Raw genomic sequence first — 27,686 nt, forward strand, 5'->3', positions numbered from 1 at the left:
GTCCAATGCCACAGTGAAAACATCAGGAGCTATTAATATCATCCTGCTGAAGGCATCATCAGACCAAAGGAATATCTCTGTTGCTATGGAGTCCAGAGTTGATGACATCACAGGGCATGCATTAATATGAAAAAACGGCAGCTGGTTACTGAGAAAGAGGGAATATCGCACACGTGCATTGAACACATCAATGTGTGGGTTGTTTTTTGTTTGTTTTTTTGAGATTGTACAAAAGTTCTAATTTCTATTAAAAAAGCTTTAGGTATATAAACCGAAACACTATATCTGTCCTGTTGGATATGCAATTTACGCACTCAAAAGCATCTTGCCTCAGTGGAAGTGCTATCTATTAATCAAATGAATGCTTTACAACATGTCTAATTGCATGAGAAGGTCACTAATGGAAAATCTAATGCTTCTCGTCTCCCACGCTCAATGGAGAACGCTGGGGGCTCAATGGATGCAACAATGGGACACACTCATGTGCCAAATAAATTATCTTCAACCAGTTTACAGTATAGGATCCACCAAAAGTGGTGAGCCTTAAATGGATAGTTCAAATAAAAATGCTTTTTATTAATTTACATACTCCCACTCATGCCATCAGAAAATGTATGAGCACACACACAAAAAAAAAACAGTTTTGAAGACTGTCCGAACTGCTCTTTTCAATGAAAGTGAATGGGGACTGGAGCTGTTACTTTACTAAAATATATAAAATAAAATAAAATAAAATAAAATGGATAGCTTTATGTGAGGAACAGAATAAAGTCATTATTTGCTGAAAATCCCTATAAGGCATTGGAAGACATAGAATATATTTCACAGGTTGAATAGATTTTTTTATATCAGGCTTTTATGGTGCTTTCCACACTTTCACTGTATGGAAAGAACCTGCATTAACAGAACCTGCTTTCTGTTTTGTTCCATTATTTTAGAAGAAATCGGGTTGTCTGAAGCATTAAGGTTGGTAAAAGATAATAGAATGTCCAACAGGGTCATTAAATTGCATTTGTGTGGGTTTGTGAGACAAAGGTAAGGCAAGTGACATTCATCTTGTGCTAAAGAAGGTGCCTGACACTTACATTGTGTTCAGTGCTGGAACAACACTGATAAGGCACTTTATCACTGGGCTGCTAGTGCTAGTACACACACACACACACACACACACAAATGGAAAAAGCACTACAATAATGCATTCTTTGTTCTCTTTTACAAAACATCAGTGGTTCCGCTCATTTGTGCCAGAGTTTGATGGCAATGCAGCTACTGTGTCAAACTGCTACATCATCCCACACCCCACACCCTTATGACATCATTACTCATTTATCCTGCTCTTTTTTTTTTTTTTTTTTTTCAACCTAAAAATAAAGCGTTATCTTTTCTTGTCTTGTTCTTCCTCCACAGGCAGCAAATCCTCACATAAATTTAGCACTCAGAACGTCATCCCTGACCTGAAGCTGAAGAAAGAGAGTGTTGGATCAGCGCTGCGGTTTAGCCGTCTGTGGAGGTGGGGGTTTGAAGATGATGGCCTGAAAATATTCAAGTCAAGTGAGCACAAAAAACTAACATATTGACATGAGTACAAATGCTTCTAGCTACACCTCATATCACATTATGTTAGTGAAGCAAAAATGGTCAAATTAAGCATTTGACCAGTTAGCCGTTGATTAGCAAGCTAACAGCTTAGCCTACTAGCTTAACACTTTTTAAAACACTGCATTGAAATGAGTGAGAGATGAATTTCATCTAGTGGAAACATTTGGTACTGCGCAGAAATTCTTACTGAAAGCTCATCAACCTCAAATTTGGGAACACAGCTTGTTTAGATTTATGGCTTTGATTTATTCGATTTTTTTTTCACCGTTTTAGAGTAAGACGTGTTTTGGAAAATATATATTTCATATAAAAATTTAAAATGGTATTTTTTGTGAATTTTTCATAACAATAAATGTAGAATTTTATAACTTTTTTCAAGTTCACTTTTTAAACGTTTTTCACTTCAGCCAAGTGTCATCTTTTAAAGCTGCAGCCGGCAAGTCTGGCAGATTGGGTCGACTTAGCCAAAATTTTGAATGTTTACAACTCTCATGCCCCTCCCCCACTACCAGCGAGCACCCTCCCATCGAGGTCGTGCTCGTCAGTGCGTGTGCACCAGATTTTCTGTGAACGCGTCCGATCGTCTCTTCAGCATCGATCAACACCATGGACTCGGAGGTAGGCTGCCCTGGCTAATCTATCCAGATAGCAATAACCGAGGAATTGGAAGCTTGTTAGTAGATTTTCTCTCCGCCATCACGCTTCGTACAATCTTCAGATGAACTTCAGGCGTGTCGTGTGCATGTGATATTGTAACGTGCGCGAGGGAGGGGGGATCTGTGGTGTGTGCACGTCCTGTGATTGACAGTCAGATCTCACCCCCCCCCCCCGCTGATTGGACCCGATGATCCGGGAGCGGGGGATTTTTGCAAAACAAATAACACGCTCCAGGTGGAGTTAGAAGCTCGTTTTTTTTCTAAAACCACCTTATTTATGTTGTTCTGTCGGATTATAGTGTCGATTTCATTGAATATGATCAAAAAAAATGTTGCCGACGGCAGCTTTAACAAAAAGGCCGGACTTAAATTTGTGCTCCAAAGATTTACGACAGTTTAAGTTGGAAATTTAATTTTCAGGTCCATGCTCAAAAAGTGAATAATGGATTATAACTACTGCATAAATAAAATGTAGTATCATAAAATCCCCTTAAAAATATGAAATAAAAAAACATTATTAAAGTCAAATATATTACAATAATTTAATTGAAAACAATAATAATAAAACAATCAATAATTTTTGACAGACACGCTAACAGTAAAGAATGATGTGCACAGATATATCATTTATAACAAACAATAAAATATTCAATTGGCGATTTTGATTTCATGGTGACTTTAAGCTTCAACTGTAAATTGCAACAGAGCCATAAACCAGACACAAAATATGAACACATATGGATGTGGGCAATTTCCTATATCCTCCTCTACTGGCCCCCTGGCTTGTGACCTATACACATGCCAGGTTTTCTGGTGAATGCCTAGAGTAGCTTGTAATCTTCAGTGTTTCCATTTGCTCAGCAATGGGTCCAGCAACTAAAAGTGATAGCCTACTTTTACTATAACAGGTTAGGAAAATACCACCCTGAGTTTTATGAGACAACAGGGGCTATAATTGTCTGAAGCTTATATTAGCACACTGATTTCATTACATTTTTTTCTTGGCAGTCAGAGCCATTCATAGTGTTAACCAATAGCAAAGATAGCTATTTGGGAATTGTGTTAGCAAACTCATTGAAGTCTGGCTCCATTCTCGTCTAGAACACCCACTTTTTTTATGATCCAATCAGTTCCTGATGGATAAATAAAGTACCATTGTACATTATTTTCCCCATTTCACTGGGAAATACACTTTACAAAGTAAAATGGATTGTGAATGACTTTTGTATGTTAAGTAGGAAATGAAGGCCATTATATAGAAATTCCAGAGTTCACAAACAATAGCATAATTAGCTCTGCTCCAAAACTTAGTGAGCTTCCTCACTGCCTACATTGGCAGTTGCCTTCTAAAAGTGTGGTTGCAATTTTGCAGACAAAAAAAGGTCAGTTGTCTATTGTTACTGATGTAGAGATGAATGAATGTTTCTCACCAAGCAACTTTCGGTTGGTTAAGGTGGCGAATTCCGTGACCAACTTTCAATTTGACCAACACGAGCGAAATCTGCACGGGGAACTTTTTCACCCTCACATTTACAATACATGACATTTATTCTTTTAACAGACGCTTTTATTGCAGAATTGCAACAGTAGACTCCATCCACTCAGCAGACTCAATTCATTTATATGGAGTTTTACGTTAGCGCGTGTTGCTAAGCTAATTGTGTGGTATTTTAATTCGCATTAAAAAAAGTATAACACAACAAATACATTTTGAATTACCCTAAACTATTATTAACGATAACAATCGGTGTAGAATGAAATGTTTTTCTAGATTGTGTCGGCCATTTTGGATTTGTTCTGACTGAGTTCATTGCAATGTATTCTGGGATTGCTTTCTCCACAAAAGATACATGCCAAGTTGTTTTAGATTTTGTCTTTCTCAAGCTAGTAAGTAAGTGACAAAGGCTACAGACATACAACTCAGGAAGTAAATGCCTTTTATTAGCAAAATAAGGGAAATGAGTGTACAAATGTTCCCCCAATATGGAGAACACACAGACAAAGGTGGCAGTTTTCTTCAAAATTAATCAACAGTATCGCTTGCATCAAATGTCTTCTTTTAAGACATTTTCATATTGTTTTTTTTCTTCTGTGTCTTCGTGAAATCTCGAACCTTCTCAGTCGCTTTGTCTCTCAATGGCGTTCCTCTGCAACGCGTCATTCTCCGAGTATTAAACCGTTAAAATGGCGGCCAGTGTCTGATGACAGGTGCTTGAGAGACAGATTCCAAGTCCTGCGTGCGTCTCGGCGTCTGACAGCTGAACAGGACTCCTCTCTCCATCTGAAGTGGCTGTTTGGTCTACCGTACTCTTGTTGCCATGGAGACCCAGAGGTTTGGACCACCACCGCTCATTGTATTAACCATTAGCTTTCTCTACACCGGCATATTATATATATATATATACTGTATATATACATAAACACGCAAACAGATACACGCACTCTCTCTCTCTCTCTCTCACACTCGCATTCAATGCATATGAGGATTTGTGCTCTCAAATTAGTAACATCCAGTATGACATTTGTTGATGTTGGAGAGATATTCAGCAGGCAAACCCAAGCAAATGGACAAAGACTGCAGAAACGCATGCGAAGGCACGAGAACCAACAGACTGGATCGAGTAGCACAATCTTCCTCTCTCCCCATAGCAACAACCGCAAAGGCAAAAAAAAAAGTAACATTTTACAAGAAAAGGGAAACGTCTCTGATGCAAGAACGCAAAATAAAAAGAAATCCCTTGTGTCTGGGGGAAAAATAAACAACATGGCCGTGACAGCAACGACTGTACGAACATTCGACACAATTAATTTTTAAATGCTACTTTTTAAAATTTCCAAAGACAAAAACCATAAATAAAGCTGACAAAAGTGGCGTAATGTACAGCACTGGTTTAAGACTAATTTTCTCCATACTTAGTCTTGCAATCTTTCTCCAACAAAATGCACATCAAAACTGGCTTCAATTGCACCTAGAGAAAAAGAATAAAGAAGAAGAGTTACTTAAATGTAACTTAAATGATTCACTATCATATTCAAACAAGGCATTTATGAGTAAACTGTTTACTGCACTTTTTACTAGTTCACACTCATTACTTTTCCACATTTAACATCACAATTTAAAGGTGAAGTGTGGAATTTTATGCCACTTATAATATTAAAAATTTTCAAGAAAATATCAAGCAAAAATATTTATATTTTTTGTTGATTTTTTTAATATACTAGATTTTCAAGAAACAAGATTTGTTTGTATGACAAACAAGCACAGCTTTCATTATTGTGTGCAGAACTCTACAGCCAAGCCATCAACCAATAAATTTAATGATCAATTTGATCAGTTTAATGCATCCTTGCTGAATAAAAGTATTAATTTCTTTCAAAAATGAAATCTTTTGGGCAGTAGTGCATGTTTACAAAGATATTGCCCCTTAAGATGTAGTCCGGCTCTTAACTTGAAGAAATTATTTACCAAAAATGTATAATTCTTGTTCATCACTTACTCGCACTCAACCTATAGTAATATAGGTTTAGAATAACATGAAGGTGAGTAAATGATGACAGAAATTAAAAATTTGGGCAAACTATCCCTTAAACATTGAAACCACTACAGGCGTCACCTTTGAACACACATTCGTCCTGTAATGTTTTATTCCATGATGGCTCCAGGGCCAGTATGTGACTTCATCCGCAATATGAACATTGATTATGTTGCACATAAATACAAACTGCATAGCCAGCATGGCACACGTGACATTGAGGAAGCTGAGCCTCACCAGATACAAGCCCGCTTCTAGAAGAGTCCGCAGTCCTTCAGGTTGTTCTTGATGATGACGTCGGTCACTGCGTCAAAGACAAATTGCACGTTCTTGGTGTCTGTGGCGCAGGTGAAGTGAGTGTAGATCTCCTTGGTATCTTTCCGCTTGTTCAGATCCTCAAACTGACACTGAATGTAGGCTGCGGCCTCTTCGTATGTGTTTGAGCCTGTCAGATGGGCAGGAAACATTTTCAGTATGAGGAAGTGATGTCACAGGATGATGTTCCTGTGACATCAAATAACTGGAAACAATGTAATATGTAAGGGTCCACGTAAATTGTATTCCAAGTTGTGATTAGTCATTTTTTGCTCTGGTCTCCTCCAACCCCCGTAACATTCAACATTTTGATTTGGTATGTAATGGTTGAATGGTCACTGTGGTAATAATAGAATTCATTCAGTTGTCTATGTAAATTATATTCAAATTGTAAGTATATATATCCCAAAAGGGTTTCCACATGTTTTCTGTTTCAATTCAAATGCCACATTTGAGTAAGTGATAGAAATATTTAAATATATATTTAAAAATAATGTTTCAAACAGAGGCCTTGCAAAAAGCAAGTTCTAGCTGATATAAATGTATAGATAATAATTTAGAGCTGTAGAAATGTCCATCATTTTTCAGTAATGTTTTAGAGTTTCATTTATATCCATGTCATTTTCAGACCTGGAAATCATAATTTGACCATTTTTCTGGTATTTACACATTTTCTGTGATGGGGTTGAAATAATGCAGTGCTTTATTTTTCGGTTTAGGTTTTGTAAAAGTAAATTATACTTGGGCCTGAGGTAGGAAAATTAAATGTTCTTAAAATTTCAGCATTAACCTTATATATATACATATATATATATATATATGTGTGTGTGTGTGTGTGTGTGTGTGTGTGTGTGTGTATATATATATATATATATATATATATATATATATGTGTGTGTATAGGGATGTCAAGTGATTAATATGGCTGGGAAATTACCCCCTAAAACATAATTTAAAGCCATTATTGTTTTAAATAAGAAAAGCATCAATTTGACAACTGTAGTATTTGTAAAAGTATGATGGGTTTGTTCGTCAGCTATGACACTCGCTGTGAGAAATGCTGCAAACAGAGTGATACAAATGGTTTCTGTGCTGATACTGGTAGAATATCGCATGGCTGTTGTATAAAACACATTATTAACTTCTTATTTATTGAACTGTTGTATAAAATGAATATAGCATTTGCTCTCGTGCTATTCGGAACAATAACAGCACTTACTCGTTATATTGCTTATATAAATATGAGACAAAAAAATCATACAAGGGCATTTTTGCCCTGATATCTTGAATTTTAGGGGCATTTTAACTGCATTCTATGGGCTCCATCAAGCAGTGAGTTGTTGCCTTGCTTCATGTTCGTCACCAATCAATGGTATGAAAATGTAAGATGAACTATGTTGGTCTGGGATGGGGTGGGTGCGTTAAATGATTTTATTTGCATTATTTTTCCATAACTTATTAATTGCGTTAAATCGACAGCCCTGAAAAAGTACAGTCATGTAACAGAGTAAACCAGTATGGGGGTCTGACCTGCATATTCTGGGTAGCAGATTGTGAGCGGACTCTTCTTGATCTTCTCCTCAAACAAATCCTTCTTATTCAGGAACAGGATGATAGAGGTGTCCGTGAACCACTTGTTGTTGCAGATGCTGTCAAACAGCTTCATGCTCTCATGCATTCGGTTCTGCAGAGAGAGAAATTGGTAGATGGAACATAAGAAATAAGGACAGAAAGAGCTAGAAAATGGGTGTTGATTGAGTATCTTGGCTTGAAAGCATCTTTAAACACTTTATGACATTACACAGTGATATACACCATCCACTTAACAATCATTTAATGACTACGTTCCGAGCTTTGTATCGAGTTGCCTTTCGCCCCTGCTCAAAAGCTTGATTTATGGAATACAGGCCGAAGGTGGAGATGTGCTTTAGCCCTCTGCCATTTACCATTAAATCAATCAATACCTGTTTGCGAACCCTTAATAAAGTAGGACTAGGCTGAATCAATATCACGTTGGCATGAATTATATGATAAATGCAGGAATTGGTTTTCTCGTCAGGCAGAATTTTCCCCCCATTCACACGATACACATTCATAAACACTTCAAACTATAGGACCTGTATATAATAGGGTCACCAGTAAATCTATGGCAGGTTTACAGGGGAAAAAAGGAGTTATGTAGCGGAATGTACAAAGTGCAAATGACAAAGAATTTTCATTTTGGGCGAACTATCGATTTAAGACTCATATACAACAGACCACAGTATACAGATTTACATTTTTTGAAGGAAATACTAATGCTTGCCAGACAGAAAAATAATTAACGTTATAAGTTATGTTGGGTTCTAGGCTTCAGTTCTGTTTAAATAATAGGCAGCTATAAATTATTAAATAGATTTAAATAAATTTTATGTAATACACAATTCCCTATGTTACTTTATTTTTATTATTGAGGTGTGATACGGGTAAGGTTAGGGACAGGTGTGGTGGATTGGGTAGGTTTAAGGTGTAAGGGAAGGGTCAACTGTGTAATTACAAATGTAATTACATAAATTAATTACAGCTGTAATTACATGCAGGAATTTTTAAAATGTAAGTACAATGTAAAAACATGTAGTTACACAATAAGTACATTGTATGAAATTATTAATTTCAATGTAAGTACATAGTACTTAAAGCCACTTAATATAAAGTGGGACCAATTATTTTAGCACATTTGTTCTTTTGTAATTTTCTTTAGTTTTTTTTTTAAATAACTTAAGTTTAATTACATTTTTTATTAAGTTTTTGTTAAACTCCCGTTAATTAAAACTGTAATTTAAGTCCTTCAACTTATCTCATTTACTTCAGCTTTATTTCAGTTAACAAAAATGTTTTTAATAGTTTCCTTTATTTTTAATTAATGATAGTAACCGTGTTCAACCAATCCCAATACATTAGACAAATGCTAATCACATTTTTGTTCATTTTTGAATAGCTAAAGTCAATGGGAGAGTTTTATATTTTTCTTCAATTACTTAAAAGTATAACATTTACTAATATATATATATATATATATATATATAATGTTTGAAGGAAGTTTGTACATTCCCCACTTCCAGTTTGAATTAATCATAAAGAAAAATAATAAAAAGTGGAATTTCAGTACAGCACTCCTTGCAAGCACTGTAATTCAGAATTTTTCTAAATAACAGAAAGTATTTTCGCACCATCTCTTCGTCTTCAGCCAGCACCAGGTCATAGTCACTCAGTGCCACGCAGAAGATGATGGCAGTCACACCTTCAAAACAGTGGATCCATTTTTTTCTCTCGGACCTTTGACCTCCGACATCAAACATCCTGAAATACATTTTAAAATGGTTAACAAAAAATCAGTCTTAAACGAGTGAGCTATTTAGCTGACACAGCTGCCTGTTAAGGGAGCATACTAACTGAAATGAAACCACAGAAGTGATTGATCTGGTACTCGCTATGTAGACTGAAATTCTGTGTGACACAAAAATAGCTTTCCATACGTCAAGTGCACAGAAAACTCATCTTACAATTTCTATAAATAGCATGTTGCTTAGCTAATGCTGTGATGCTCTAAGCATAAAAATACATAGCATACACAAATATTGAGTTGGACTCTAGTTTTCAACTCTGAGATGTCTAAAGCTAAATATGGGCAAAGAAACTGACGCTATGTACTTCCTCTTCCTGTCTGAATCAGAGTGCAAACCAGTTCAAGACTGACACTTCTCTATTTTTCGCTCTCTGCTTCTCTTTTCTATCACTCTTGCCCATGATTGCAGTCACACACTGTGTGGGTTGTCCCAATATTCACAGTTTACTTGCACCAAAACTCAATAAAACTACTGTGAAGTACTTCCTAATTCAATCAATGGATATGCAAATGCATATCATTATGTTACATGTGATAAAGCTAATAAATGACTGTAGGTGAATTTCACAAAGAAATATGTCAATTTTGTGAACAATTTAGAATTTTTGCATTACAATATCATTTCAATGACAATTAAGCACATCTACTCCCAAATTTTCATTACTGTAATGCAAATTGAACAGTAATGCAAGTGATTTTATCATTTTAACAAATTGTATTTAGTGCAATAAATATACTACCATGATGCACATGTACAGTTACATTCTATAAATGCACTTCTCAATTAAAATAGTTGTGAGCATGTAAATATATTGTGTATATACTGTACATAAGTGTATTCTCAAAGTAATAATCATGAAATTTGCTCACATTATTGTACTGAGAATTAGTAAAGAGGGGAAATGTTTAATGGTCCTAAAATAGGCTTAATTTTCTTGCATTCATTCTCTAAAGCCCAGCCATTTTACGGGTGATTTTTTTTTTGGATGAAATCAGAGTACGTTCTTTGCAATTTTGTAATAAAGCAACCTAAATTGCTCACTTAAAGTGCAGGTCTTTGAAAGTGAAGTGCGTCTCCACAATGCCTGTGGTTTTGACTCGGGTCCTCAGCACATCCTGTTGAGTGGGTATATAGGTGGGCTGTGCTATTCTGTCCAAATCATTCAGGTAGCTGTGAAGATATAACAGGAAGGGAAGGGTTAGTTCAAATTAAGTGAAATAGTAAGAGTGCAGTGAGCAGTTCCTGCTGGTTCCACTAAGTCTCTTGACCCAGAGGTCCACGAGACAGGGGAACAGGGGTAGACCTGGGTGGATTTGCAGTAATCCGCTTCTGCTAAAACAAATTTTTATAAACATACACGCAGCTCCGCTCAAACAATTGCACAACAGTCAGTGTTTGTTTTCAGGAAACAGCCCTGCTTAGCCATAACGTCTGCCAACTGCCCACTTCATATGATGTTCATGGCCCTGACTGAAAAGGTGTGACACAGGCTACGCATAAGCTTGTTATTTGGTAATGCTTAGTAACGGCTTAAACAAAACCCCAACCACATTATGTACTCACAAATATACAAATGAGACCTGTACCACACACACACACACACACACACACACACATTTACACAGAAGCTCTGTTCCAAAACCTAGTCAGCTACCCACCTAGACACAAGCATTTCTGGTGCAAAGACTGTTCTAAAATGTATGCAACCTTATAAGACATTTAATTTTGGCTGAATAATAAAGCACTTTTAATGTATTCGCCACAGAGAAGGCCAATCCCAGATTGCATCACAACAAGCTCAGTGAACAAAACGTGGTTTACTAGTAAGGTGAAACTGAAAAAAATAAAACCAGATAGTACCAGATAAAACCAGTTTCAAACCATAGTTTCATTGGTAATGAACCTATAATTCTTTTCCAAATGTATTCTTCTAACCAAGATTTCCATGTGCCATGTATAAATGAATGTAATATTATAACAATTATAAATGATATAATACTTAAAACAATTTTAATAATTCACGCAAAAACATTAAAGTAAAAGATTTTGATTCATAAAGTGAGTGGTGATACTATAATATTCGTAAATATTCATAATCCATTTTTTTATTTTTGTAACTGTTTTTTGCTTGAATTATTTGACTTTTTATGTAAATTCCATTGATTCCTCAAGTGAGAGTGATACAAAATAATAAGAAATATTCATTCATATTTTATGTAATCTACTATTATTTAGTTATTGTTTTAAAATGATAAAAAATAAACTCCAAATCAAACTCCTTGCCTATGGCCTGAGACACTGGGATAGGCTCTAGCTTCCCAGCAACCTTACATTGGACAAGCGGTTTGGAAAATGGATGGATGAAAAAAGAAACACAGCAATAATTAAAAATAGGTCCTGCATATCAATATCGGTCCCTCAAAACAATGTGCAGCATTTAATCAGACGCTCATAATGTTCTATTCAGTTCTGATGCTTCCTTAAAAGGCAGCTGCCTATTTAGATAAGACAGTTATAGGAAAACAGGAGTGACTACTATTTGTACAGTGATTACTATTTGATTAAGAGAAATAGGAATTTCTGAGTACACTACATAATTGTTATCTGTAATTGCTATGTTTAACTTCTTTATCTTTAGCAGTGGTTTTGTGCAGCATGAAATCTTAAAACGCACACACACACACACACATATTTGCATGCCTTAACAGTAGCAGCATGTGACACACTTTCATCTGTGTATTTTTCTCATGTGAAAACCAGCATTGTAACGCGCATTGTGGCTAGTCTCTGGGTTTTCTGAGTCAAGGGTAACGGCATGTTCTAGAAGCACAGTAAGCAGGCAGCTACAGGCAGCAGGGCAAATATTGACTAGCTCGTTCAAGGCTCAAACAGTTCGAGTCTGGATACGGCAAGACATGAGATGTCAGAGTATGGGATAAAGCTGTTTGAGCTTGCCGTTTTGGCAGGGGCTGATGTTCAGTGAACAAGAAAAACAGAAGGGGAGGGAACGAGAAAACAGAAGGGGAAATGAACGGTTGAGCACCCAAAAAGGTGAACAGGCTGAGAGAGATAGGAAGGGAGGATGGTATGTGTGGTAGAGAGATAGAGAAAGATAAATAATAAATGGCTGTGGAGGACAAAAACAAAGAGTTATGAGGTGATTCATCCTCGTCCCCTGCTGAGAGCAGAATGCTGTGATAAAATCACAGTCGATAAAAATGTATAATCATGAAATGATGCATATTTTATGTTTATTTTACAACCTTTGTTTCCGGAAGTATTTTCCCATAAGGATATTAAAAAGTCTTCGTTATATAGAGTTTTAAGCCATGAACCAAATCATCCAGCTACGTGGTGAATCACAACATTACAAACTTTAAAATATTTTTTATAATTTTTTTTTTTGAGAATCTGACAAAAATACAAAGGTTACAAGACTGTACATAACAGCTTCAAAAGCACTGTGAAATTTAAAATTTAAAATCATGGAGAAACATTTAAACCTATTGATTTAAAGTTATGGATGTATATCTGAGCACAGTTTGAGGCAAAAAAAATTGTTGTGTAGGCGAAACAATTGAGATATTGAAGAGATTTTCTTTTTCCTGTGGGGTGATTCATCGCCTAGTTCTTTAGCGCTTCATTGGTTAGGATGCGGTGTAAGGTGAAGCAGAGGACATATAGAGAAAGACAGCATGGGTAGAGGAAGACCGAGATGTAGACCCACTATGCTGCTGAATCGTTGAGCTGGTATTCTCTGGATCGACTGAAACAGGCCTGCACTCCTCCATCCTTCCACAAACGCTTTATCACTCCAGCCAGCTCTGCTGTCATGAAACCCTCCTCAGCGCTGCCCGCCAACACAAACAACTGCCGCGCGTCATCCTGACACAGAGAGAGGACAGCAGATTTAAATTAGCATTGTCATTGTCCTAATAATCATCCAATCACAATTGACTTAATACCGTAACCTTAGTTTGTTTTTGTTTTTTTAACCTTTACGGCTTATTGTTTAATACAAGCTAACATCTTGATTTTGGTATGATAATAGGTTTGTTATACAGATCTGAAAAAAGGCCTTTATCAAAAATGACAAATTATCGGTAAAAAAATAAATAAGGCTTCATTAGTTAACATTAGTTACATTTACATTCAAGGATTTATTTTATTTTTCTTACAAATATCATTAATTATTCATTAAGAAATATCATTTTGTTTTTTGGGGGCGGTTGTACCATATGACATTTTACAACCTGAACTATCCTGGTCATTAAAAAGGTCATTTTTCTTCCGTACGACTCTGACATTTCACTTACTTTATGCCGTTACGATTTCTTCCATTCCATTTGTTTTTTTTATTGTTTGTTTTTTTACAAGTGGTCCATCTTTTCATTTTTACAATGTCTGTGAATCTACACAAGTTGGCTGTGGGAGAAATGAAGCGCACCAGGCCACCAATCCTGTGACTCACCGCTCGCGCTGCGTCTCCGAAATCGATCTTGAGTCGGCCCATGGCACGAATGATGGCGATGATAGACTGAATAGTGTTGCTGTAGACAACAGCTTTGTACTGTTTGCACTCCTCCTCCGAGTAGCCTGCCTCATGGATGATTCTATACAGAGAGATAAGAGTCACCAATAAATTATATTCAGCCTAAAACGGAAGTCTAATTAGATTAGGAAATGAAAACAAAACACTTACTTCATTTGTTTGACTATTGTACTCTTCCCAGACTCCCCAGCACCTGTAAAAGAGCAGTTGCGTGTGAGTTAACACGTGTCTAACAAACAACACAACTAGCTCAAGACTTAATGAATCTCAAGAACAATGACTGGGTTAATGTATTCACTCGTATGAGCCCCTCAAGACAGAAAACCAAAATTAAAATTCAAAAAGCCTGACAATTTCAGTTTAGTACTTTGTTTCTGAGCCCCTGCGTGAATTTTTAAAACCCTGTAGAGCGATGTACACAACGGCTGTCTCTTTAGTCCTGGAAATACAAGATCTAAGACTGAGCATTGTTGTACATAGTTGTTCTAACACTTAAATTTTTTCATTATTGCATGCAGTATGAATATTTTATTAACTTCTCGGGAGATAATTCTGTCATCATTTACTCCCTCGTGACATTCCAGGCATCCACTATGGCTTTCTATCTTCCGTGAAGTAGTTTTGAAGAATGTTTGTTGAGTCAGACAGACGCAATTCTCAAGGTTATGCGGGTTAGGAACGACATGATCGTGAGTAAATACAATGCTGTGTATATAAAATCATCAGACCACACCTAACTGTTCCTATCCCGTGTGTGTTCACAAATGTGCACAGCTGGTAAACTTTGTCAGCTCCTACTGCTGCATCGATTGGTTCAATAACGGCTCCACTTATAGAATCCAATTTAGCCAGCTTATCTACTGGGATATCGTTCCCTAGCACTGAGACAGAAAACTCCACTGCTGTGTGTGTGTTGTCTTGATCTGCTTAACAGAAAAACCCCATGGACTTAAAAGACTATCTGGTTTTCCAACCAATGGCAGACAGGGGAAAAGGGTTCAGCAATACAAAAATGTGATATTTCAGCTGTCAAAATCGACTTCCGCGCCACATCCCTTTCCGATATCTTTGCTCGTATTTTGCAAACGTTATCAAGTTTAAATGGTCAAGGTGCTTTCAGTAGAGCTTAACTTGTATTGGACATTGGGAACATTCCTTTAACACATATATGCACTTAAAATGTGCATAGCTCTTTGCCAAAGGCTTAGTGGCTGATCAAATACCAACATCTGATTAGCTTATTATGAGTTACAATGGAAACCAAGAGTAAGTGGATGGTGACCGATCAACTTAAGGATTCAAGAGTGTGGAAATAGGGTTCGGCTATTTCAACATAATACAATCAACAACACATCAGACCAGCACTTTGTGGATGGTAATTGATCTATACAACACAGTACACAAGGTATATTAAATTAATTTACATATTGTGTTTTTCTTTGTCCTTCCTGAATTTTTCTAAGAAATAATAATACAAGTTTATGCCAAATGAAGAATTTAATTTAATCAGACTTTTTTTATCATGATGATATCAGGACAGTTGTATCAGCTTGTTAAAAATATGAAAAATTAATTTGAATTCAGAAATTAAAAACATGTCCATCAAATATATAATATTTATATATTTCCGTTTAAGTTTTTCATCTAATATTTTATTTTAGTTAAGTTTTTTTATAGTTTTAGTTAACTATAACAACACTGACCAGGTGTATTTAATTCATTGAATGTATGAACTGCAATTGTAACATACAGTATTTTTTGAATAAATTAAAATATAGGAAAATATGAGGGTCATGTCATAGATCTGTTTGTGTTTTGCGGTGTTATCAGTGTGTAAAATCAGCTCCTCCCATGGAAAACGAAACAAAAGTTTAATTTCCGTACTAAAACATCAATACACCTGTAACAGAAGAATTCCGACAGGCTGTGACGGAATATTAAACCACTGAATCAATAGAGGTGTATGTTTTTATAACAAGAAACTGTGTTATGAGCAGTGCTGGAAACAGCCCTCCAGGGCTAGTGCAACATGGGAGAAATCTTTATAAAGCTACGGACAAACAAAGAGAATGTGCCACTAGAGGAACAAGGTGCGAGCCAGTTTCTATTCGTGAAAATGAACTGTGGAGGAGATGTGGCACAATTACACTCATCTTGCTTTTGTCCATTTAACACATTCGATCGTGCACACATATGCATGCATTCGTACACGCGCATGCTCGAGCCCAGTGTCTTGTCACACTGCCATAGCAACCGGCCCTGTTTCTGAGGACATGTTGCCAAAGAGGGCTCCGATACCTGATGGGCGCATGCCAGTGAAAAGCAGCTCCGCAGCGTATCGCTCATATGCATGCGTTTCCAGTAATGCATGATAATCCCTATTTGTCATAGTAACTTGCTCTTGGCTTCCTGCTGATTGTGCGCATAAAGCATGTGCCACTTTATTGTGGGAGATAAAACTCCTTTCCTTGATCATCGTTTCTGGTGGCCCATGTCCATCTGGATGCAAATATGAGCTGTAACTTGTTAGAACTGAACTGTAAACATTTGCTGACATAACATTACTTAAATAATTTTAGCAGTGCTTCCTCCCAATTGGAGGGAAAAAAAATATAAAAGGATTCACTTGGTTCGTAATTTAGCTGAATACTAAAAAATGACTAACGTACCAAAATGAATGTCAAAATAAACAAATATCAACCGATTATTCAGCCTGGCTGACGTCTTTTGTGGGTTGAACGAGCCAAGTGGTTCCTCACAACAACACTCGCCATGACACGCTTTGTAAACTTACAAATTAGGTCAAAGATGTTGTGACACTGTGAGCAAACCTGCAGATATGACAGCTGGGGTGTGATAAACAAATGTCAGCAAATGTTGAAATTGCCTTGGGTGAAATAGTTTCCTCCTTCGGTGTATCTTACAAAGAAATGTTTGTTATATTTTACCCCAAAATGAAAGAAACAACATTATTTTGCATTAAAAAAAAGTGTGTCCACAATGTGTTTTTTGTTCTGTTAGAGCCAATTTAAGAATGCATATATCTTAATAAATTCAGGGAACTACACTGCGACCAAAATGGTCGCATATGCGACCTTTTGAAATGCCATTGCGACCCTCATTTTTAATGGGTCGCAAATGTATCACTGATTATTTTTGTACCTACCTTATGTTTTAGGCAATATGCTATGATTTACTATGAGCATTTATTAAAACAGAAATGCGTATTTTAAGAATACGTTTTATAACGTGCTCTGAGCATTCAACACATCAAGTTGGGTTCGGTTTTCGGTACGCATTTTCAAACCGAACGGTTCGTTGGACCATTTTTCCTGCCGACCAAAATTTCGTTATTTCAAATGTAAGCGCGCTCATAATGTAAGAGACGCCGGCGCGACCACAACATTGCCCAACATCAAATGGCAAACGTAATGCAAGCGGAACGAAACTGCTCGTTATTGTGTGGTTGAAGGACCGTTTATCAGTTTGAACCAGTGCAGCGCGAGCCGATCGTGATCATGCGACACTGTTACTACACAGCGCTAATAAGAGATCCAGTAAAGAAAGCATTTGAATTCGCCACAGAAGTAATAACATCGCTGCGAGATCTAGTGAGAAACATTCACATTTCTCCATTATTAACGGATCAAACAGCACTGACGTGGAAACCTGGAAGAAACATTGTGCCATGAATGAACTATCCAGTGTCCACAGATCAGCAACATTCACCATGGATTTACTGTAGTAACACTAACTGCAACCATGGAAGTTTGGCAGGAATAGTAGGCTATAATGCCTTCAAGTAACATTACGTCGGTTTTATTTTGACATTATGAATACAATTGCTGCCCTCAAATGTTAATCTGAACTAAAATAAACCTTTGTTTATAACTACTACAATATTACATTTCATGTCAAGGAGCTGTTTTGTTTTATATGCTCCTAAGAAAATTCAATTATAGCTCCAGAATTGCTCAAAGTAAAAAAAAAATATATACTTTATGATGTTAGTTTTAATAAAAAAAAAAAAAAGAATAAAAAATAAATAAATCAAGGAAATTTCTCTGGCATTTCTTTCTTTTTGCTGTATCAAAAACGTACCGAACCGTGACACAAGTGTATCGTATCGAACCGAACCATGAATTTTGTGAACCGTTACACCCCTATACGGACATATGAATTTCGACACCAGTGGCTCGTAGAATACCAGTGGTTAAGGTACCAAGATGGAGCAATGCACTGTGTGTACTGTAAATTCTGTGGGCCTTCAATTGCAGGACTGTCCAAATTTGTAACTGCGTCAAAACAATTCAAACATGAATCATTGAAGCTTCACAATGACAGTATGAAGCATGCGAAGTGTAGAGACAGTTGTGTACTGTATTTTCTATTGCAGTAAATCTATCCCAACCAATGTTAAAGAAAACAAGAAGGCATGTGTTTTAAAAGATGGCAAGTAAAATAAAAAGCACATCTGTATGCAATACAGTTTCATTATTGTTCATTATTATCCAGAGCGGCTTACTATAAAAAATTTGTGCGACCAAATCATGTTTTGCGCCAGTAACTGAAAAAGTTAGTAGCGCAAGTGCCACCAGTGGAAAAGGTTAGTGTAGGCTAGTTCCCTGAAATTAATATTAATCTCACTAAGCTGCCTTGCAAACTATTTGTAACCAGAAAAGCATTCAATTTGATCAAGTTCACTTAGAGTATCAAATGCTTACCTAAAAGTATCTGATACGCTTTACCCGTAGCTAGTCAGCTACCATTTAAAAAAATATTACATGTCATAATTAATTTTATACATGGGTAAATCAACGGACAAATACACGTAAAAAGATGTCAAAATGCCCTTCTCGGTGAGTATCCTCGTAAACGCAGTCGCTTATGGCTTACGTGAATGTAAACAATTAAGAAAGAAAACAAGTGCGTATCATTATATTGGATCCGTGCATCCGGTCTTAAAGTGACAGCAGCCTAATATTCCTGCTCCTGTCTGTCATCAATGTTAATCAAACAACAAAATACAAAGAGAAAATCACTTTTATGTAGCTGTAATAGATTACTTCTATTTAATTTATACAGAGAAGACTGTTATTTTACATTTGATTATTCAATTCCTGTACCTGGATACTGTTAGTCCTACCTGAAAAACATGAAGCACTGTTTATTTATGCATATTCACTCCCTTACAAAATCACCCCAATCATTTTACAATGATTAATTCTTTCTAAATGGAGCTATTCAAGTCATCTGGTGAATTTTTGTGCTTTGACATAACATTTTATGCACCATATACTGTAGAAAATTTACTTTGGCATGAAAACTCTTTAGCAGAAATGCTTTTATCTTTTCTCTCACGTCTATGTGTCTCCTGTTCTATATATGTTATTACAAATAAAATATATGCTGACAGCTTATGATGAAAGCTGGATTTCATCGTTTCATTTAGAAGAACAACAACAGCACTCATGTCAAAACATGTCTTATGTATGTTTGCAATCTTTTAGTATTAAGAAAAATATGATCACATTTCACCTCAGGCTTCATTAAAGTACATCTGTTGTTTTCAGTTCCTGTGTGATTATATAAGCCAGCCACTTAGCGTTGAGAAAGATCACACGTTTTTTTTTCATTTTGATTATTCCACTAATCATACTTTTTATGAATAGCATAATGATCTTAATAATTGATAGCAGCAGACCTCATGTTTGTTGCACTTCACAATCTCCAATTTCCATCTACAAGGTTTCCTTGAGATTTGACACAATGACCACTTTTTTCTGGCCCCTTCGAGGACACTTCTCCCCATTTTTGTACAGATTGCAATCGATAACAGAATTGCATCACAGCCCTATCTGTGAAACACAACTCCAGCATGTCTCAACACACTGACACCATGTGACAACTCGAATGCAATGCTTTGTCGCACTGCCCCGTCTTATTAGATTACAGCAAACACACGCTCTGTATTATATTACACACTTCAAGCCCTTGTAATGATCCTCACATGCAGGTACATTTTCACGTGTTGTTTTTGCCGGTGAGATCTGTTAACATTTCAAGTCAGAATTTTCACAAGATGAACTGTGTAATTTCCATGTAATTTTTCACATTTTGGGTCAGTTGATGGAACTGTCATCAACTTGCCCTACTGGGTCAGTGCTATATCTTTATTTTTCTGTATGTATCTTTAAAGGGGTCATGGCATGAGAATTCCAATTTTCCTTGATCTTTTGACATATAGGCAGAGATCTTAGTACCATTAAAACATCCTGCAAGTTTCATATAGCTTAAAACGTCCTCCTCATAATAAACAAAGCTCCAATCAAATAATAGATCAAGCTCCAAAAACAGCTTATGATATTGGGTGACCTGTGCCATCACACAGGCAAATACAGTCTTACGAATAATGTGTGAAATGTATAATATGTATTATAATAATAATATTAAAAAACACCATTGGTTGAGTCAGTTGACTGCTTAAACGATGTTTTGAAAGGACCACAGAGCCACAGTGTTAAAAGCCAACCAACAAATAGCTTACTTGTATCTGTCTCGACTCATTAAACTAGGAAAACAATCATTTAAAATAGGAGAAAAAAAAAACACTTTTCCTTTAAATCCCTAAGCATACTCTACAGTAGTAGATTATTTTCAGTAACAGCTCCATGTAAATATTTGACCTGGCAGGGACGTGGATGAGCAGACACCTGTAATTGGAAAGACTCCTTCAGAAGGAAGAGGACGGGAGTGGAAAGGACACAATATTTTAATTATGTCTCACCAGAGAGACCTGTAGCCCAAAGGGACTTATCAATGTACCCATCCAGGGGAAAGACAGAGAGAAAGAGACAGTCACACAGACACATGCACAAGTGCATCTCTGAAACAAAGAGTCTCTTAGATGACCCAAGATGAACAGTTTGTTCTTTTGGAACCCAATAAAATCATGACTCGCACACTAATTTGAGCACGTAAACTCCTAATGAAGACTAACAATCTCATTTGGTATTCCCAAAACATCTTCTATTGAATCCACATCTCGCGAAACACACAGAGTCAACAAACAGCTCACACTCACAGGAGTACTTTGACTTTTTAATTTCTAAACTTGTCTCTTTTGCAGGGTTTGGATTAACCTTAAAGTCAAAATTTGACCGTTTTCTGAGTTAAACTAGATATTCAATGAGAAGAAGAACATGCTGGACGGGACTCAATTGGGTCAGGAATTGACTGGAGAGTGATTTTACAAAGACTGCATTATCTACAAAAGTAGCCTAGTATCTTAGTCTAAATAATGTAAATCATTTAAAATTGATATGCCGTTAATCACAGTTTTCTGCATTTGATCATATTAGGTGCAATTGCTATTAATCACACCTTAAAACTTGTTATTATAAATACTGTATATTTACACACTGTCTCCCAAATTAGTATACAATCAAAATAAATGAAGCGTATTTTATAATTTATTTTTTATTATACCTATACCAAGTGTTATCAAGGCCAGTATCGCAGATATTGATACCAAATTAATTAATTTATAAACTATTAATTGAATTAATTGAATTTTTAATTATCTTTATGGCCCGGTTTCACAGACAGGGCTTAGACTAAGCCAGGATTAGACCATAGATCAATTAGGACATTTAAGTAATTTTTATAAACATGCTTAGAAAAAAACATTACAGATGTGCATCTTAAAACTAAAAAGGCACTGATATATTTTTAAGATCAGTCAGTGCAAGTTTATTTCAGTGGAAACAGCTCAGACTTACATTTTAGTCTAGGACTAGTCTTAAGCCCTGTCTGTGAAACCAGGGGTAAATGTTTTATACTTAATAAAAATGTATATTTTATAATTAGTCACTTTTTTTCAGTTTCTGAGTGTAAAATGAGTAATAATTATAGTAATTTAACATTATATTATAGGACTAAACTGTAATTGTTTATGCGTCGAACAGTACATATTACTTGCAGGAATTAATGTGCTTATTTTCTTAGGCCTACAAAATCTGTTGGTTAGTTAACAAGTTAGTTAGTTAACTCTCCCTTTTATAAGCATTAAAGCTGTGCTACAAACGGAAAACACCGATAAGTTGGAGTGTTGGAGTGCTTTGTGACGTTCGTTTATTGAACGGCTCTCTGAACTTTCACTCCGGTGACATCATTGGAATGTAAACGGTATGCACATCTAAGCCTCTTAAAACCCTCAAACCATGACGTGCCAAAAGACTGATCTATGCTGTCACTCACCCACACACACACACACAGCTACTCTATAACAGATAACAATACCATACACTAACGTTGCTAAATGACCAATGTTTTCATGACCAATAGATTCCACACTAAATATCTTCGTAATTCCATGTGTTTTTCATTAAAGGAGGTATTTGAAGGGCAAGGTGATGCATCACTTCAGTGTGTGTGTAAAGTGATCAACAGAGAGATGGTCTGAGGTTTACATGGTTTACAGACATTAGTGCTGCTACATTAGGCCCAGTCGGTTCATTTTCATCCCTGTTGTTCCAAACACGACACACACACCTCCGCTGAGACCAGCTGTCCAGCAATCGGTTGGGTTATCAAACACAAGCCGAAGGTTATGATCTGCAGTACACCACACCCCGACCTCTATGGTGCAAAAACACTAGCAATTTCCTGCCAAAAGCTGCTAAAGCAACATCTAATGGAAATCAATCCAAAGCACCAGCTGTAAAAAAAAAAATCGTACCCATGTATAAATTCGTATTAGGGATAGAAAAATTAATCAGTCAACATTGGACCATTTTAGACAAAATTATCAGCCAGAACCTGTTCTCACTCGGCTATTTAACATTAATTTTGTTGGGGGGGGGGGGGGGGGGTGGGATCAAGACCGCCTTGTCAATGGATTAACCTTTTTTGTTTTTAAATAGTATAATGTGGTTTTTGTTGTTGTTGTTTTTTCAAATATTATACTAATTTAAAATCGAGAAAATATTGTCCGAACAAATTGTTGATTTGATTTAAACAACTTTGTGTGCATTTCATCTGGCAACATTAAATGTAAATATCACACAACAAAGTCTTATTTTGTGATAACCAGATGAAAATACATTATCCTGCTCTATTACATGGGCACTTACCAGATAAGTAAATAATATAAAAATATCTAAAACATTGTTAAATCATTATTATTATTATTTTGTGATTAGGAATATTCAAAATATTTGATCAAATAATGCAACCACTGACTAAACAAAAACAAGTATTACTTTACAATAGTTACTATTATAATAATAGAACTATTACAATAGTTCGCCATTGACAAATTTGTTCCCTAGATATGTGCATCGACACTGAAAGAAACTCACATTTGCTCCACCACAAATCTCTGTGCAAATGTGTTCTGTATGATGAATTACTTTAATAGAAATCTACAAGATTACTGGGCAAAAAAAACAAAACTCATATCTGTCCATGAGAAATAAAAAACAGCTTTCTTTCTAATGGATTAGATTTATAATATTGTTGGATTTTATTGTTGGATCGAAATGCTCATATTACAGCATATTACAGCCAAACATTTGGCACGTTGAGCGATTGCATCGGCACGTGGGTGTTCTGGCTGCTAAACCACGTCAGGTGTCAATGCACCCAAAGCGCGATATTCACGGGGTCGACTACGACCCAGTGCCTGATACGGTTCTGTTTTAGACAAACACATGAACTCACCAAACCCTCCATGTGCTGGTCATTTCTGCAAACCAGAGGACTTCCATATTTACTACTCAGAGTGTGAGTGTGCATGTGTGTGTTGGTTCCTTTCTTTCACCAGACTCTATTGGTGCCACTGTTATGGGTAATTTGAACACACTGAGTTTGTGTGTCTGTGTGCGTCTGCGTGTTGCCTGGAGACGTATTTGAGATACCATCTAGCTAACATAGAAGCGGTGGGTACTGAGGTCAAAATGACTGCAGACAGTACCGGCTTGAACATAGAATTACAGATTAATGCAACAGACACAACAGATAACAAACACAAATGTTGTATCTGTTGTCTGGCATCAGTATGATATCTAGCCATTTTTTTTGGTAACTAGCTCTGAGGAATGGAAAACTATTATCTTGTAGTTCTTAAATCACACTGTAAGAGATTAAAAAAATGTTTCTATTATGCTAGCCTGACTTTCATTATGGACTAATGTTTTAAAGCAGAAAACTAATCATTGCTTTTCATAACAGTTAATGGCTTATGATTAATCAGAGTTGGGGTTAGTTTTACATCAGGGTTAAGGTTGGATAGTTAGTTCCAGTACTATGGTTAGATCATTGTAGTTACATTACAGAATTAGATATGGGTTAGAAATGTAATGTACTGTAAATAGCATTAGATGCAGGTATTGGTGACTGACTGAAACTAATGGATATGGATTAGCATAGCTCAACAGTAAGGATTTTTTTTCTGTGTGCCTCGTCAGGCCAATAGTTCAGATTTATATTCGCCACGCCAACAAAAACATACATACATACAAAGAAAGATAGATACATAAATAAATAATAGTAATTTTATATATTTTATACAAATGTTTCAAATTTGAATGTAGTCATGGTTCAGTGAATGGATTTAAAAGGCTGTATGGGAAGGATACAATATGTTTTCTTGTAGGCTTATTTTATATTCTTTTAACATTTATTGATAATAACAAACTTCATTTGACTGCTGTCTATAGGAAACATCACGAGCAATATAATATAGGCCTAATATAATAGTAGGACTATAATACAGGTTAATATAAAAATGTCTCAATTCCGCACTTTTTTGTCATTCTTAATTAAAAATAAAATGTTAATTTATTAATAATATCCATTTCTGATAATCCCAGGTTGTTATGGTCATGAACGTGTGTTTATGCATTAAACTCGTGGCCACGAAAAAAAGGATGTTGTTCCCTCAACTAAGACTTCACATCGCGTGGCCACGACATAAGGATGACGTTACCTCGATAAAAGGATATTGTGGCCAAGACATTATCACGAGTTAATATGTCATAACCACGCATAAATGCATGTAGGCTACACCTCAACACAAGCCTTGCCTTCATCTGTCATGAACCTGCGGTTAATCTCAAATGTGTATCTATTGAATCTATCACATGTTTAGATGCTGACAGACAGATGCTCGGTTGCGCGAGACATTATCATGATGTACCAAATGTACCATCATTTCACAACGGGAAGGCAGTGAAGCAACAGGTCGCCATTCTCAGACCCCTCCTACATTTAAAAGCATCATCAAGCCCAACATCTCATTACCAATGGACCCTTCAAAAGATGCATTTCCGCCTACTTAAAGCTATTCTTTTAGTTTCCATTGCACCACATCTAGTGTGTGTGTGGTTTGTTTTGAGTGCATTGCGACAGTTTTCCTTTGACAGCTCTGTCACTTTGTGGCCATTTATGGGAACGATCAATATTTCCTTCTATCCAAATGTTCTGTAATAATGTATAATGATTCTGAACAAAGTGAAATGTTAATCATCTCGAACGTTATAAAACATATAAAGCAATATGAAGATAGCTACAAAGTAACACTCTCGAATTCTTCAAAAGACTACCAAACAGCACACTCAAACTTTCCGTTGTAGTGGAAAACTGGTAACGTTAACTGCAGCGTAATATTGTTTTAGTGGCTGTCTATAAAGCAGTTATAACAAAGAAACGGGACAGTTTAGGCCTCTCATGTATGTTTAATTGTTTCTTACCGAGCAGCAGGAGTTTGACCTCTCTGGCCGCTTTCTCTCCGTCATCTCTCAGGTTTCTGTCGATCATTTTACTCCTCTCCACCGCCGCCTTATCCTCCGTGCTTAACGTACAGCCCATCCTTCCTCACGACGATCCGAACCGTTTAAATCTAACGCACAGTATTCAACATGCACCAGCTCCCTCTCCGGAAAACCTCACGCCCTTCTTTAAAAAAAAAAAAAAAAAACCCAACAACCGAGCGCAAAAGGGGGTCTTGAAAATCAAAAGACAAGAGGATACGGTCTGGCTCTTGCCTCGTTCGATCAAACTATTCCGTTTGCCTCCTTTATTTCACCGTAAATCCCTTCAAAGGGATGAAAAAGGGGTCCGTAGAAGCGTAGCGATCCGTTCCCCAGCGCGTCAGTAGGCTACTCACGGGCTCGCGCTGCTTCCTGTTCGCATGCATGCAGGCGCGTTCACGTGCGCGAGAGGACGCGCGCTCTGCCTCAGCATCATCAGCAGTGAATGATGAGGACATGAATGATGCAGGGCGAGGCGCGGGACGTGTCATCTCTGCCTGACAATGAGCTGCTGCTTTGCGACGGCTACTTTCAAACAGACTGGGAGTTAATAACTTCTTTTTTTATATGTTTATCCTCCACTGACAATGTAAAAATTAGTTGTACAACTTAGACATTTTATTAATTTACTTAAGTAAATATCTTGGCTGAACTTAAAATGTTAAGCTGCTGTGACTTAAAACCTGCCAAAATTGTTAGTAACTGAGATTTAAAAGTAAAAGAAGATTGCTTAAGTAGCCAAATTCAGTTTCATGTGCTTCATATGTTTTCTATGCGAAATATTGCCACATATAGAGTGAACTACAAGTTATGATATACTTTTATTTATGATAAACACATTTTTTAGTAAAAATTTCCTGATTTCTTTAAATTGTGGTGTGTTTTTCTAAAGCATAGTTGACACCAGTTACTAAAAGTTTAAAGTTTGTTTAATAACAGCAGTCTAGATGTCACATTATTGTTGTTTGGTTCTAAAGTTTTGATTAAAAGCATTATTATTATTATTGTCCTATTATTATTATTATTATTCATTATTTGATTCATTTACTTCAGTAAATATCTTGGCTCATTTATTTGTGCATCTCTCAATCGTGTTTTGATCCCTAAAATGAAAACTACTATTTTTAAGACATATTATTGTGAGACATATGGACAAATATTTATATGCTTTTTATGTAAGTAGTAAAAATGAATTTCATCTTACCCTTTAGCAACATAAAACACAATATCTGCACCCAATTTTGCTCAGTTTGGGCCTCTGAATAAAATGTATGTGTTTATCGTTCCTTAAGTGTGAGCTTTTCTTTTACATTTTGTATAAAGGTTCGATAAACTATTCCATTTCAAAATATTGTATTTTGGTATACAGTAATCATTTAGGGGAGAGCAGGGGCGAAAGTACCATTTGTCAGAAAACGTAATTTGAAAAGATGATGTTTTAGACAGAGATATATTTTTGCTGTGGTAAGTCACTCACAAGTGTGGTCTATCAATACCAGTTGGTATTTTGTAAAAATGAACAACTTCAGTATAATTTCACTTTGAACTTAAGACTGCTCATGTTACTTTCGACCCCGTCAGTTGGGACGAAAGTAACACACAGGTGGGTCAAAAGTAACACAACAATATACAAGCTAGATTTTTTGTGTTACTCTTGTTTTTTTTATTAGCCTAAATATACCTATGACCTTGTTAACCTCTGTCTTTCTGACCCTCACTCTTGCCATATTCTGTTGGTATAATATGACATAAACATGTTTTAATAAATGGACCGCTTTTTTTCTTTTTCCCATCGCATATCAGCTTGGAGAGGCGTATATTTAAATAAAAAT

The 27,686-nt window shown here is 36.2% G+C and overlaps 1 protein-coding gene across 1 annotated transcript; it reads right to left on the reverse strand.

Moving 5' to 3' along the window:
- Window positions 1-4,415: 4,415 nt before the first annotated feature.
- gnai1 (guanine nucleotide binding protein (G protein), alpha inhibiting activity polypeptide 1) lies at window positions 4,416-26,252 on the reverse strand. Its single transcript, XM_079868626.1, has 9 exons — window positions 25,795-26,252; window positions 14,192-14,234; window positions 13,961-14,102; window positions 13,217-13,374; window positions 10,531-10,659; window positions 9,313-9,442; window positions 7,634-7,787; window positions 6,026-6,233; window positions 4,416-5,224 (listed from the first exon to the last, which is right to left on the reverse strand). Exons 1-8 carry the CDS (start codon window positions 25,910-25,912, stop codon window positions 6,043-6,045), a joined length of 1,065 nt encoding a protein of 354 aa, XP_079724752.1. The 5' UTR covers window positions 25,913-26,252; the 3' UTR covers window positions 4,416-5,224; window positions 6,026-6,042.
- Window positions 26,253-27,686: the final 1,434 nt, after the last annotated feature.

Source organism: Squalius cephalus, assembly GCF_949319135.1.
Source record: "Squalius cephalus genome assembly, chromosome: 4".
NCBI classification, from domain to species: Eukaryota; Metazoa; Chordata; class Actinopteri; order Cypriniformes; family Leuciscidae; genus Squalius; species Squalius cephalus.

What these genes read in the sequence shown, in the direction of transcription:
- gnai1 (XM_079868626.1), bottom strand. Translation starts at nt 25,912, where the DNA reads ATGGGCTGTACGTTAAGCACGGAGGATAAGGCGGCGGTGGAGAGGAGT. An exon ending in ACAATAGTCAAACAAATGAA is followed by an intron (nt 14,103 to 14,191) that starts GTAAGTGTTTTG and finishes CTCTCTGTATAG; the next exon opens with AATCATCCATGAGGCAGGCT. An exon ending in TGGCTGAAGACGAAGAGATG is followed by an intron (nt 7,788 to 9,312) that starts GTGCGAAAATAC and finishes CTCTCTCTGCAG; the next exon opens with AACCGAATGCATGAGAGCAT.